The following is a 15311-nucleotide window of genomic DNA, read 5'->3' as shown; positions in this document are numbered from 1 at the left end:
TAAAGCAGTGAGACTGGGTAAGGACATTAAAGCTTCTGTCAATTTGAACCCATTCAGCAGGAAAAGCAGCAAATTCCAAAAGTGCTAAAATAATCAAGTCAATGTCTGATACTTCTGATTTTCAGGGGTTGTTAAGTATCAGTTAACCTTTTAGGGATATAAATACTATCTCACCCAGTTCCTATTTTCAGCCTACTCCTCCTTTCATGTCTAGAGGCATTATGGTATTATGCTAAGAAAAATGTACTTGGAGAGAGAGATTATGGGTTCAATAACTGATTGAGTCAGGTCATTTGTATATTGTTACTGGCAGCAGATGTACCCTTAATCCTGGCCAAACTTTTCACAAATTTGGACCACTGAAAATGAGGAAGATTGGTGGGCAGGCAGACCTGTGAAAATTCAGTTGTCAGAAAAACAATCCCTCTGGTGGTTAATTAGACATACTAGCCTTTATAAAGCAATAGGAAATCATTCTAACGAAAATCCTTGACCTGTGGATAGTCCCCAGAGTCATCTAGCCCACTATACATTCTGGAATCTGACCCAATTCCTAAACCTCAAGTGATCTCATTTTAAGTAACTCATCAGGCAGGTTGTTCCTAGTGTACAAAACCTGACAAAGCACATTTTTACTGGGATGCATTCTCCATTAACTATCACCTTTTAGCTTGCTATATTTTTTATAAACTGTTACTCCATAAATGAGTGCCTTTTAAGTGCCAAGGCCTGTGACAGGTTCTAAACCTACAAAGGTGAATAAGGTACAATTCTAAGATATCATAACTTATGAAGGACATTTAAGTAGACAAAAAGGTAATAAAGCAATACAGAAAATGGTATAAATTATGCAAAAGGAAATACATGAAATTCATGTGGACACATTACCTATAGCTGCAGAAATACCAAGAAAGCATCACTTAAAAAAGAAGCTTTTGAATATTTGACAATAGGGCAACACTGTAGATGGTGAGAAAAGAATGAATAAAAACAAAGAACTGGGAAAATACAGAGCTTATGCAGGATAGCCACGATAATTTTAGTGTGACTGTAGCAAGTAATACCTGAAGGGAGGAAGTATGAAGTTTTGAGAGAGGTTGATATGACCTTCAGGAAGGGGAGACAAGAGTCTAGATGCTTTATTTCTGTATAGAAATATAAAATTCTCTTGGAATGACAAACGTTATGTAATAGGACACACACACTAACACCACCACCTAATATCTAGCATCATTATAAGTACTTTATATCTATTAACTCATTCAATACTGATCCTAACCAAGTCAGCTCTATTACTATCCCTATCTTATAGCTGAGGCAGAGGTTAAGAAATCTACCCTAAACCACCCATCCCCACAAAAAGCCTGGCCACATCTATATATTCTAAAGCTCAAGTATCTTCTTTGCTATTCCTGAATAATTTTAAAAATTGTAATTCTAGTGGGGATATTGGGGAGACCTAAATCTTCTAAGTAACTCAAGTGATTTAGTCTTTGAAATATACAAAATAAATATTTTAATTTTTTTCAAAAATGAAAACTAGCTAGAATTACCAATTTTCAATGTACTCATTTTGAAATGTATAGAAATATCAAATCACTATGCTGTGTACCAGAAACCAACACACAGTAAGTTTGTCAATTATACTTCAAAAACAAACAAAGACATCAGATTTGTAGTCACCAGAGGTGGGGAATATGAGGAGGGGGAATTAGATAAGGGTAGTCAAAAGGCACAAATGGCCAGTTATGAGTACTTGAGATATAATGTACATGTTACCTTTCTTAGTTCAAGAATCATCCGTTTTTCCTCCATTTATTTTACTTAATAAGCCACTTCAACTTTGCTTTCCAAGTTGTACTTTAAAACTCAGAACTAAGAAAGCCCTAATAAAAGCACCAAAATATCTAATGGAATAATGGAATTAAAAGTCAGAATACAGGGAACTCCCTGGAGGTCCAGTGGTTAGGACTCCTCACTTTCGCTGGTTGGGGAAGTAAGATCCCACAGGCTGCATCACAAGGCTAGAAAGTCAGAATACAGAAAACAATACAAGGTCCAACATATGCCTTATCCCCTAGGGATCTCACAGGCACTTTCACAAAAGGAAGAACACACACTTACTGTTCAAGCTCTAACTAGCAGGTTTAAAACCGATTTCACCTTCCTTACCAACCAGTAGTCTCTTCTGCCTTTCCAAGTTTATTAACGGCACCATCTATTTCCCACTTTTTAGAATCTTGAGGTTTTTTTCCTTCTTGTTTACTTCTGTCATCAACTGGAAATCAAATGCTATCCACTCTCTTTCTCACAATCTTGTGCTCACCTATTCTTCTCTCCAAGCCCTCCTTACTCTAGTTTCACCTCATGCTGACACCCGCACAAGAGTATCTTCATGGTTTCTCTACCTGCAATTCCTGTGTCACTTCTCTAGTCATACTGGATACTGTTTCCAAGTAATTTTCCAATAATACATTTTGTATCTACTCAAAAACCCTCAACAAAAATAAAATGAAAATCAAAAGGGAAGTCTTTGTGCAAAAGTATCTGCAGCAACTTACTACTAAATATATAATGAAATCAAAAGAATTAGGGAACAAAATATCAAAACTCTCAAATATATAAATGGACAAAAGCCTTGAAAAGACAACTTGTCCATTGCTAATAATGAGTAAGTGAAATTATGGATAAAGGTCCCATTTCATTAGCTAACAACAAAAATATTAGAAAGAGTTCAACATATTTTGTACCTATTGAATCAGCAAAAATGATTATAATTAAAGGCAACCCACTCCAGTACTTTTGCCTGGAAAATCCCATGGACTGAGGAGCCTGGTGGGCTGCAGTCCATGGGGTCGCTAAGAGTTGGACACGACTGAGCGACTTCACTTTCACTTTTCACTTTCATGCATTGGAGAATGGCAACCCACTCCAGTGTTCTTGCCTGGAGAATCCCAGGGACGGGGGAGCCTGGTGGGCTGTCGCCTACGGGGTCGCACAGAGTTGGACACGACTGAAGTGACTTAGCAGCAGCAAGGCTGGTAGTTAAACTCACAGGAAAGGTGACAATGTAAATTATAACTCATTTCGGAAAACAACATGGCAACGTTTCAAAGAGTCATAAAAATGTTCACACATTTTTATGCCATGATTTAAACCCTTTAAATCAATCCTAAAAGAACAGTGCAAAAGACAGAAAATACTCTATGTGCATAGATGATAATTATAGCACAATTTTTCTATGGGTAAGCAATAGAAAAATAAAGTTAGACATAAAACAGTTTGATGGAAAACTTTCAGACATTAAAATTACTGTGGAGGCCGTGCAGTCATATTGACTACCTATTACAATATTAAGGAATGAAGAAAAACAAAAATTTCTCTAAGTCTAAAAAAAAGTATATGCGCAAAGACTGGAAGAAGCAAATTAAAAAATCTAATGTTAGGGTGGGATTAGAAGTAATTTTTAAATTCCGTCTTGTTTTGTAAAATCTGAAAATAAAACAAAAACATAATCACTTTCTGCTCACGTCCCAGCTCTCAAGGCCCTCTAGAAGTTTCCAAACCTATACAACACAACAAGCACTATATACAATTCTGATGTGCAACTAATTCTAGAAACCTTGACAAGTGGGCTTCACACAATATTCCCAAGGTAATCTTTAATCAGCCATCCTTTCCAAACTGGTTTTCTCGTTGTCCCAAACACAGCTTTTCTTAAGTACTGCATCCTTGTTCACAACCTTCATCAGCTTAGAAAGACTTCCTTTCTTCTAATTCTACATATTACATATCATTAACCTTGAAAAGTCTTCAATGATGGCTAAAAATATTTCTTTTTGTTCTGTATTATAAAACCAATTTGTTACAAAAAACAATTAGATTTAACTATACACTGAACTTTGACAAATCTATTTTTCTCATACGCCATGATTTAAATCAAAATAAGACATCTACTAGGGCAAAAGACCATATAGTTTTACAAAGGCTGCTTTGGCTGCAAATAAGCAAATTTAGTAACTTTTCAAAAAATAAGGACACCATTAGGAAAGCAGCTACACTCAACACAGCAATTTGCTCTATGACATTTAGAGATAACTGTACAGTGGGACAAATTCTATCATTTTTAAAGAGAGAGACATATAATAGTAACACGGCCCATCTTGATTACTAAAGAATATTTAAGTAAAATTGCATACCAGAAATATAATTTCAACAGATAGCAGATCCAGGTCTTTTAAAAACTGGAACACCTTTCCATTTTTCCAGAGTGAGGTTTCCTCTAGAAGACAAAAGGCTTTTTTGAGTATGCTATATGGCCCACACACACAGAATAGACTGTTTTGCTTTATTTCTGAACACTTTTCCTGATGAGACCTTTGTATGTCAAGTGTTTTACCATAGGTTAAAAAAAAAAAAAATCACAAAAACATTCACTGTGCTCTGTCATTAAAAATTCAGAAATGGGAACACCACCGATGGTTAAAAAAAAATTCATAGGGATGTTCTAATTTTGAGATTTCAGTCTAAAATATCACATGTGCGTGCTCAGTCCCTTCAGTTGTGTCTGACTCTTTCCAACCCTACGGACTGTAGCCCACCAGACTCCTCTGTCCATGGGATTCTCCAGCCAAGAATACTGGAGTGGGTTGCCATGCCCTCCTCCTGGGGTATTTCTGACCCAGGGATATCAAACCTGCAACTCACGTGCTGCAGATGGATTCTTTACCACTGAGGCAGCATGGATTCTTTACCAGTGAGGCACTGGGGAAGCCCCTAAGATATCATGACCATGAAGCTGATTTTACACTCTCGTTTGAATCCTTGACCAAATAAATAAAATATTCTGCTTTCAAAATAGTTTTTCTTCATAAAAGCATTATTAAAAACTTGACAATTTTGATTCTGTAGAAACATTATTCTAACAATTTGGGCTCACTGAAATAGATTACAAAACCCAATTCTATCAAAATTAATTTTCTTTCATTTATTCCTAAGATAATTTATAAGTGTTCAGTTAATATTCACCTCTAGTTACCTTCCACTAAAGTATCATAAAATCTTAAAAAAAAAAAAAGACAAATATCATGAATTTGTCTATTAAACTATTCTTAATGGTTCTCTAAATCTTTATTACATGAGCAATTACAATTCAACTCAGTACTAAATCAAGTATTTGAAACATTAAAAAAATTTGAAAGTTAAGCTGGCACTGGTGAAATACAAATTTTCAGAAGAGAATTACTGTTAAAGAAAAATAAGTCTGCTTATTTCACGTTTTCTATATAAAAGTACATAAAGATTCATAAGAAATAGTGATAGCATACATACAATATATCAGGTAGGGTAACCTAACAGTGATTAAACATGGTGAGAGAGGCACACAGAGGGTCCTGTGAGTACAAAAGCACCTGGGAATGACCCCAGTTCAATTCCTGGATCACGATCTGCTGGAGAAGGGATAGGCTCTTCACTCCAGTATTCTTGGGCTTCCCTGGTGGCTCAGCTGGTAAAGAATCTGCCTGCAATGAGGAAGAAACCAGGGTTCAATCCCTGGGTTGGGAAGACCCCCTGGAGAAGGTAATGGCTACCCACTCCAGTATTCTGGCCTGGAGAATTCCATGCCATGGACTGTATAGTCCATGGGGTTGCAAAGAGTTGGACACAACTACGACTTTCACTTCACCTTCAGGAAGGTTACATGGAAACACAGTTAATCTCAACTAACTCTACCATAAAAATATTTGTTTTTAGTAACTCGAAATGTCACTTTTGCATAACAAAATGTTTCACTGTACAAACGCCTAACTGTAATGGAGCAAAAAACAAATTTTAAGAATATACTCCTAAGGTCCAAAAAATTCTCATTTATTTTACTATATGGGTGACACAAAAGACTGATAATTTTACCTGACTGAACAGAGACCCAGGAGATAAAGCTCAAAAATAAAGCTAAATTATATAAAGAAAAAGGGGGCAGGAGAGGAAAGAGAGTAATAAAAGGAAAAAGTACAAGAAAAAAAGTAAGAGCAAACGCTTTGATGGACAGTGGTATGATTTCTTTGCCCTTTTATTTCCACTTCTAGAAATTTATTCTGAAGAAATAATCGGGCATGTCAGGAAATACCTAGATGTGTAGAAATTTTAGTCATAGACACCAGTTCTCAGAGAATATCTTTTTTAAAACACGCACAAGAATATTCAGACATATTATTGCTATTACAAAAGTTAAGAGATCTGGTTACATAAAGTATGGTATATTTATCCTACAGAACACTATGCAACCATGAACGCATATGTTCCCAGTATTTCCCACAAAGAAAAAAACTTGAATGACAAAATGAGCATGACTAGAATGACCTTTATTTTGTAAAACAAAACCAGAGAAAAAGAGAAATCTCTCTGAATAATATATAAGTACGGTATAAACTGCAATCACCTTTTGGTGGTGGTGATACAAGACACTTCACTTTTTTTCCTCTTTTGTTTTTTTGGTAATTTCCAAATGCCCACTGACAGGCATTATTTGGATCAGATAATAAGTTTTAAGTCAGGCAGTGGCATTACAGGTGATTACCCCCTGGGGAAGTTAAATAGTACTACATATTCCATAATTTCCTTTAAAAAAAAAAAAAGGTTAACTTCCAAATTCTTACTGAAACATCTTTTCTATATGCCACATTTTTAAATATGGAGGGAAAAAAATCATAAAAATTTCCATATTATTCCTTGATAAAAGTATTAAGTACTTAATATTCTAAAAATGGTAACAGCATGAGTGGGTAAACAAATTCATGTGTGTCCTAACTCTAAGACTTCCTTCTAAAGTATCACTGTCAGGAAGGGAATTACAGTTTCATTTGAATCCTTGACCAAAGACTTTTTAAACTACCACTCTTTGATTTTGTTATTTATGGCTCTACTTATTGATCCATAAAAAACTTTCCAGGCACTCTCCCCAATTCCAAACATTTTTACAGACATTAGAACTCACCTCAGGAATACTTGCAGAAGTCTGTCACTGAGCTGTTCTGTTTTCTTCAGACCAACTGCTAAAAAAGCCCAAATAAATCATTAAATCACTCGATCATTTCCTAGTCTGGAGCCCCATCAATACAACAATAAAACAAGTATTATGAGGATCATTTTAAGCAGCTATTCAAATCAGTGTAATTACGTGACTCAATAAAAATACTAATAAGCATTACATTTTCTTAACAAATCTGAAAAAACTGTTACGAGTGAAAAATTTATTCAGTTTTAGTAAAGATGTCCTCGAGTAAATTTAGTCAACGTGGATTACTGTCTATATTTTACATTTCCTTAATTAATTCAATCTTTAAAATAACTTGCCCAATAATACTCTATTCCTACCATTTCAAATTAGTTTTCTGAAACAGAGCACAAGATCTTGCTCATGGAGCAAAATCAATAGCTGCCCTAATAAAGTCCTATCGGGGAGGTCCTTTAATTTAATGTGTTTTCAGTCCCTGCAAATCCACTGCTCTTTCCTTTCGAAAAGCAGCGTGAGCCCCGTGCACTGTGGCATTACCCTTTTTCTATGGTTAGAGAAGCAGAGTCGTGCTAACAAGGGAATTCGAATTCCTCAGCACCCAAACTCAGCGTTTCCTTCTGTCTCCTCATTGCTTAACCGCGTGAGGAGCACGCGGAAACACCTTCCCACGCAGGATGGGACTAAGAACCCTCCCCTCCCCATCTTAACTGGTGAGGAACCTTCAGTCGGTGGCCTTGGTCGCAGAACATGACAAGCTGCCGAAACCACTTCCAAAGGGAGGACGCAATGCTCTGAGATGAGCAGAATCCCGAAAATCCCTCACCCTCCCCAGAGGAGCCCAAACAGTCAGTCCGGAGGAGACGTGCACGTCCTCTCCGCCTCTTTCTCTGAGGCCGCGGGAGACGAAGCCTCGCCCCCTTCGGCCCGTCCCCCGCCCCGCCCGCGGCCAGCTCCCCACCCCGGCGCAGGGAGATCTCTGCTATGGCCGCCGCGCGGCCCCCTCACTTCCGGTGCCGGTGCTGCTAGAGCTGCGCCATCCCCCAGTCTACCGGACAACCACCGGTTTCAACTGACCTTTCTGAGAGATCCGGACTCTTCCGACCTTCACTAGGTGTTGTCCTGAAGGAACCGGCGGATGGTTGCCGCAGTTAAATGAATCCACGGGATAAAGATTCCGCTCTCCTCTCGCCAGAAACATAAAATGCGATACAGCTGCGGCCACCTCTGCCCAGACAAAATGGCGCCGAGAAGCTGGTTCAGCGCAGGCGCCTTGGAAAGACCCTGCCCCGCCCCCGTGTAAGTCCTGGCCGCAGCTCCGGGTTCGGTTTCCATGGGACACTCCACCGCCAATCCTCGTGCCGCACTGCTCTTCCTGACCCCTCAATTGACCAATCAGTGCTCAGTCGAGCACATCCGTAGTCGTCTTTACCAATCATTTTTCAGGACTTGCTTACTCAATACCTGATTCTCCAGTAACGTTAGTCTTCGGGGACAGCCAATCATAAGTGGAAGATGTCCTACCTGCTGTTTTTCGCACCAATCCGTGAAGTTTCAGAGCTACATCCAATGAGGACGGCAGGTAGCGAACTCCAATCCGAAACTCTTCGGCGTCATGAGCAGCCAATAGGAGTTCGTGTAGAAGCGAGTCTGCTCAACAGCTTGTTATTCGGTGGATTGTGGCAGTAAATCGGGCGAGTGGGGAACCCGGCGCAGGAACTGCCGCCGCGGCCGGGAGTGGTGCTTCCCGGACGGGGGCCCACGGGGGTCAGCGGGGCGGAGGACTCGGGAGCTGACAGCGAGCACTTCACTCACAGTTGGTAGGTGGGGAGAAGGGAAGCGAGGGTACTGAGTGGACGAAGCGGCACTAGCAGCTGGCGCTACTGCCCGGGGTCCCGGTGCAGTTGGAAGCTTAGGAGGTGGGGAGGGGGATGCTTGGCAAGCGGGGCGGTGAGCACCGGGGAAGGGGCAAGTCGTAGATCAGCGGCAGCAACTGCAAGAACAGCCTCCGCAGCAACCTCCTCGGCCGCTTCCCCAGGTTCCCCGGGAAAATGGCTGTGGGGCTGGTCGCGCCGCTAAGTTTGCTTCCGCGAGGCGAGAAGCGGACTGATTAGGGAAGCCGGCCCCCAACTCTGCGGTGCGTCCTCCCGGGTGGAGTCCGTGGCAGGACCCGAGGGGCTGGTGGCTGGTACCGCTCTGGGCTGTACAAAAAGTTGAGGCGGGCGCGGGGAGGAGGCGGCGGCTGCCGCTGTGCAGCTCCCCTCCCCTCCCACACCCTGTCCGGGCCACCTCCCCTCCTCCTCTCCGCCCCCCCCCCCCCCCAGCCCTCTCTCCCTCGCGGGTCTGCCCTCCCTCGCGCGCCTCCAGGCTGAAGGCCACGGCCCCTGCCCCATTGGGTGAAGAAGCGCTTCTCCTTCCTGACATGGTGCAGAGCGGAGGAAGGAGAGCAATGGCGCCGTGACACTCCGCTGCCGCCACCGCGGGCCCGGGGCGGGCCGAGGGGGCCGAGCGGCGGAGGCGGGGCGCGGGCCGAAGTCGGGGTATCCGGGGGGCGGCCGAGAGAAGGTTGGGCGACCGCGCCTGTTAGGGGCCCGGAGAAGCCCAAACGGCGCTCTGCCCTTCTCCGGAGCAACCCGTCCGGGGGCACTGAGTTGAGCATTCCGGGTCAAAGTGGCTAGCAAGGCGGGGGCGCGGTGGGCCGCTGGCGAACTCCGCGGTGGAACCCGCTGCCCTTTGGCGCCGGTGGGGTTCTCGCCGCCCTCTCGGCTCCTGCGTCCTGGCTGACCTCGCAGGGGATCTTATCCCTTCCCTGATGAGGGTTCTGCCCCTCCCCGCTGGCGTTTGTTTACTTTCTTTCCCCGGGTCGCTCCCCTCCGTTGACTGATTCTGTGCTGTCTTTCTCCTCCCCTTGGTTATAGAGACGGAGAAGATAGCTCGTTGAGCTGGAACCCCACAGATCGCCAGTGAAAATGAAGGTAAGTGGAGTCGACGCTGCTCGGAACCTCGTGCCCTGAACACTGCCTGTCGTGAGGCTGGTGCTGTGGAATGTCATTTTTTTGGCTACTCAAAATTGATTCCTCTACTAAGCAGAGCTTTCTGAAAATGAGGACGTGTTGAATGGGTAAGAGATGATCATTGTGTCTAAACGCGGTCAGTTTGGTCCCTCTCCGAAGCAGTTAGCACTTTGGAAAGGTTGCTGCAGCCTTTCCATTGTTGTCCATTGGGCTAGTATTTTTAAACACTTCCTGTGTTGGCAGCAACCTTTGCAGAAGTAAAGCTTTTGTCCTGCTTTGGTTCTTTGGGGGATTTTTTGAATTTTTTTTCTTCCCCAGTGTCAATGAGATTTTCTAAAGAAGGAATGTGTGTATTGTGTTAGGGATATATCATTTCTTCTGGGGATAAAGTGAAATTTTGTGGCTAGAATATATTTGAAGGTGGAGGAAAACTAAATTTTGTATATTATTGTCATAACTAATAACACTTAATTTCTGTTCAGTACTTATAGTAAATATTTTAAACATATACCCAATCTAAAAAAAAAATTCTTCTGAGGACAACTGATATTGCAGACATCCTGTGATGTTTAAAGGGAAAGGAAGGTATATCAACCTGTAGTTCTGAGTTGTTGAATGTTTTAGGTCAGATAGTTATTTGCAAAAAGTATTCCTCATCAATTTGCATTATTCATAAATGCACTAACTTTAAATTTGATTTCTGACTCATTTACTGTTTCAGTGTATTGAACTCTGAAATACAGTATTTTCCCAAACTTCCTCTTGCTTTCCTATCTCCTTGAAGTTTTGAAGTGACAGTGTACCTTCTTTAATGTTAGTTGGGAAAATAGAATGAAAAATCATTTTCTACTTGAAAGTATTTCTCTAAACTGTACACTGTCACCGTTGCACTTAGCAATGTTGAATTTGTATGCATATACTTAACTTTTGAAAAAAGTTGGTTAAGTGACAGATTGAGATAGCAATTATTCTGTTACTATCAAGATTAAAATGAATGGAGGAATGGTATTTCTCACATCTTTCAATGTATCATTCTGATCATGACCATTTTCTGAAAGCAGATATTTCTTTCTGAAACTTAAAAAAAAAATACCAAGATTAGTGTAATAAACTTGGTACTACTACCATCAGTTCACATCTCTGCATTAATCAGATAATTTAGACTTGAAGCTCTAAAATGCAGCACTTAGCCAGTGATTTTTCTAAATAATGCTCTCTTTGTTAAAAAGATTGGCTTCATTAATTATCTATATTGTTACAGTGTATCCAAGATGTTGCCTTTATGTAACTATATTAAGCATTTAATTATGTACTTGTTAGTATTAATTTTAATAGCATATTTCTTTTAATTTGAAAATAAAATTTTCAGGAGGCCATAAGTGAATAACTTAAAATTCTATGAGACAATATAAAGACTTTTTCTGGATTTTTAAATTTTTTCATTTCTTAAATATATTATAAAATTGTTGAATCATTTTGTACCTGGATGAGAAAACATTGTATTTCCCTACTGATACTGAATAGTTACAATTTAAAATGTTTTATGTTATCAAGATACAGTTTATTAAGTAAAGGATCCCTAATAAAGTGCTTTAGGAATATTTTTCAAATTATTAATGATACTAATAAGCAAATAATGTTAACCATCCTACTACTTGAAATACAGAACTTTTCAATGAGACTTGGGGTGGAGTTGGGGAAAACAGTAGTGACTTTCATCTTTCATCTTTCTTCTATCAGGCGGCGGATGAGCCTGCCTACCTGACAGTGGGGACTGATGTCAGTGCCAAGTACCGAGGTGCCTTCTGTGAGGCAAAAATTAAGACTGTGAAAAGGCTGGTAAAGGTTAAGGTAATTTTTCTTTTTAATGCAACAGCTTTATTAACTCAATTGAAGAGAATTAGGGGTGAAGAGACTGCAAATCAACACTTTATTTATTGAATCATTACTTCACTTACTAAATCATTAGTATGTGAATAACATATATAAAACTGTAGGAAAGGCACATTAGGAACTGGGAAATAAAGAACTCAAAATGAGAAATTATTCCAAACTGCTGCTATGAAAATACTGTACTCATGGTACTTCGCATTATTTGGATCTTTCCTGTTTGTGGTGGCTATAATCTGTTGTCTTTCCTTTCTTATTATTTGGGTAGAGGCGATTTCAAGTGGTTAGAAAAAGCAATAGATTACTAAAAACAAAACCGTGGGAATTATAATTTCAAGACAGCATTAAAAATGATTTAAGAATTCTATTTTTAAGATGCTTTTATGGCCAGAAAAACAGTTACTTATTCCTGTACAGTATTTGGAAATATAGAAAAGTACCGAAGGAGTAAAACCAATAGTTTACCTCAGAAATACTAGTATCATTTTTATGTTTCCCCCAAGTAACTTTTTTATATAAATGTTTTTAATAATCTTATTTAGACTACAGAAGTAATCCATGCTTATTATAAACATTTTTAATATTCTAGAGCTGTATAATAAAATTCATAGAAGTCCTTTTTGATAGTATGCCAAAGAGATTTGATGTGTTCTAGATTTGGGGCTGTGCCTTTCACTAACAAGTGTTGTTATTACTATTATTCATTGGATCATGCTCTACTTTCAGTTTTGTAGTTTGCTTTCCTACAAAAATTAAGCACTGTGAAAGGAGAAATTGTTTTGTTCTGTTTGAATACCTAGATTAGTGCCTTCTACATAGTGGGTGCTTAAAATGTGTTGAATAAATGAAATGTTGAATAAATGAATGAACAGTGGGTCTAGGACCAGCATCATCAGCCTCGCCTAAGAACTTGTTTAAAATGCAAATTCTCAGGTCCCTATCCCTGACATACTGAATCGGAAAATCTGAAGGTGGGGTCTAATGATTGTGTCATAACAAGCCCCCAGGTGTTTTTGATGCATGTTAAAGTTTGAGAACCATTGAACTAGAGGAATGAGATTTGTGTGGTGGGCAAATAGATTTATCTGTGATTATTATAAACTTTCTGTTTAAATTTTCATCTGATGGTGAAACTTTTCTCAAGTATTGTTAGGATATCATTTGACATTCATTCATTTCTTGTTTCATTATATCCTTTTTTACAATATCAGCTATACACGATCTGCTTACCAAATATTTGCTTGGAATTCTTTTGAGAATTTTAACTTTTTGTTAGCATCATAGCTCTTTATAGATTAACTTACTGAATTTAAAATCAATACCATGCTTGTTCCAGGAGGTCTTATCATACATAAATTACCTAGAATTTGAAGTTTCTCCTTATTGGGTACTTGTCCCCTTTCAGTTTCCCTCTCCCATCAACCCCTCTCTGTTAATGTGCTGTGCTTAGGGGCTCAGTCGTGTCCAACTCTTTGTGACCCCATGGACTGTAGCCTGCCAGGCTACTCTGTCCAGGACATTCTCCAGGCAAGAATACTGGAGTGGGTGACCATGCCCTCCTTCAGGGGCTCTTCCCAACCAAGGGATCGAACCCAGATCTCCTGCATGCCTCTCGTACTGCAGGCAGATTCCTTACTGTCTGAGCCACCAGGGAAGTCCCTCTCTTAATAGAACAAGTTATATATGTAGGATGATCTGTAGTACAAGGGAACACTTATTTGTGACTAAATTGCTTATCATATTACTATTTAGGTTTATTTTATAAAGGACCAGAAAATGTCTGTTTTTAGTTTGTTTACTTTGCATATAAGGGATAAAGTTTGATACTGTTTTTATTTTTGGGGGTAATAAACTTGGTGACGATATGAACTTTTATGATTTGTTGATAAAAAGAAATGAAGGCAGTTTTAATTTACTGTAATCACTACAGATTATAAATCTTGTCTAGTTAATTCTGCAAATATTTATTAAGTGCTTATGATATGCATTGATACTTGCCAACTGCTGCAGATACAGTGATGAAAGAGGATTCTAGCCCTCAAGGAGCTCACGGTTAATGGGAGAGACTATAAACACAAACATGAGACAATGTGATAAGTATCATACCAGAGGTAACCACAGGATGCTAAGAAAGCATAGATTAAAGACATTTTTGTTACAGTGTTACCATAAATACATTGTTTTAAAAGTAACATGTGAACTGTTGTGCAAAAATGTTTTTTAGGTTCTCCTGAAACAGGATAATACTACACAATTGGTGCAAGATGACCAAGTAAAAGGTCCTTTAAGAGTACGTATTTTGTACAGTTTAAAATCTAAAATGATTAGTCATAAATTCATACAGTGATTTATTGAATTTTACACGTGTAAATACACTTTTAAATGTTAATTAGAAAACAACAATACAAATGAGGTGTTGTATAGTTAATATAAATTATGACATTAACAGTGTCTGTATGCTTAATTTAAGAATGTTGAGAGTCTTTAAGAAGAGTATTTTAATACATATGAATATGAGTTTCACTGCTTTTTGTTTTGATTTCTTGGATTGAATACTTTATTTTGTTTTTCATATTGTTACCACAGAGGTTTAACTTGTTAAGTGTGCTGTACTAATATAAGTCTGAATGTTCTGTTGTTCAGACTTACCAAGTAAATTATGTTGACTTAATAATTCAATTTAATGAATGCCTACATTATGTTTTCCATCCATGTCTGGCCATTTGTTTATGTTATAAATCTTTGTTATGTCAAAGTACCACTTCAGTTAATATCTGATATACAAAGGTCTGGAAGCTGAAAGAAGTTCAACTGGTCCATCTCTCTGTATCCAGGTGAAACTTTATCTAAAAGGTCCCTTAAATATAAATGCTGAATCCAATAGTCAACATTTTTATGAAGGAAAATTGAAGTTATTTTTGTTATCTTTATGGTTTTTGGTTCTCATACTCCATAATTTTCTTATAGGCAATATGATATAGTAAAAAAAGCTCTGAAATAAGACTTAAAAGACTGGGTTCTCATCCTGGATTCTTTGCAGATTATTTTCTCTTCCTGAGCCACAATTTTCAATGTATAAAATGGGGTAATAATAACTATCTTACATAAGCCTCAGTGTTTTGGGGCTGGAATTGCATGATAAATGTTAGAGCACTATAAATGATAAAGATCTCTGGGAATGTAAGGTAGACTTACCATAAACAGATATATTTTTTTACCTAGGTCATATGGTTAGTAGGAGTGATTTAGTTTATTTATTTAAATTTGATGATGAAATTTTGATTTTATGTTTTAGGTTGGAGCTATTGTTGAAACAAGGACATCTGATGGATCCTTTCAGGAAGCTGTTATCAGCAAGTTGACAGATGCTAGTTGGTATACTGTGGGTAAGTAGT

At 38.9% G+C, this 15311-nt stretch overlaps 1 protein-coding gene across 2 annotated transcripts in view; it reads left to right on the top strand.

Moving 5' to 3' along the window:
* The first annotated feature begins 8601 nt into the window (after window positions 1-8601).
* The window catches only part of ARID4A (AT-rich interaction domain 4A), a 61960-nt gene continuing 55250 nt past the window's right edge, over window positions 8602-15311 (top strand). Inside the window, exons 1-5 of one of the 2 annotated variants that reach the window (XM_044924922.1) lie at window positions 8602-8832; window positions 9931-9987; window positions 11767-11877; window positions 14141-14206; window positions 15212-15302. In XM_044924922.1, coding sequence (XP_044780857.1) covers window positions 9982-9987; window positions 11767-11877; window positions 14141-14206; window positions 15212-15302 — 274 coding nt within the window. In that variant the 5' untranslated portion in view covers window positions 8602-8832; window positions 9931-9981. The remainder of the gene's footprint in view (window positions 8833-9930; window positions 9988-11766; window positions 11878-14140; window positions 14207-15211; window positions 15303-15311) is intronic. The other variant, XM_044924923.1, reaches the window with a different exon arrangement.

Source organism: Bubalus bubalis, chromosome 11 (genome assembly GCF_019923935.1).
Source record: "Bubalus bubalis isolate 160015118507 breed Murrah chromosome 11, NDDB_SH_1, whole genome shotgun sequence".
In the NCBI taxonomy this organism is placed as follows: domain Eukaryota; kingdom Metazoa; phylum Chordata; class Mammalia; order Artiodactyla; family Bovidae; genus Bubalus; species Bubalus bubalis.
Note: the sequence above shows the minus strand (reverse complement) of the source record. Positions and strands in the feature narration are given on the sequence as shown.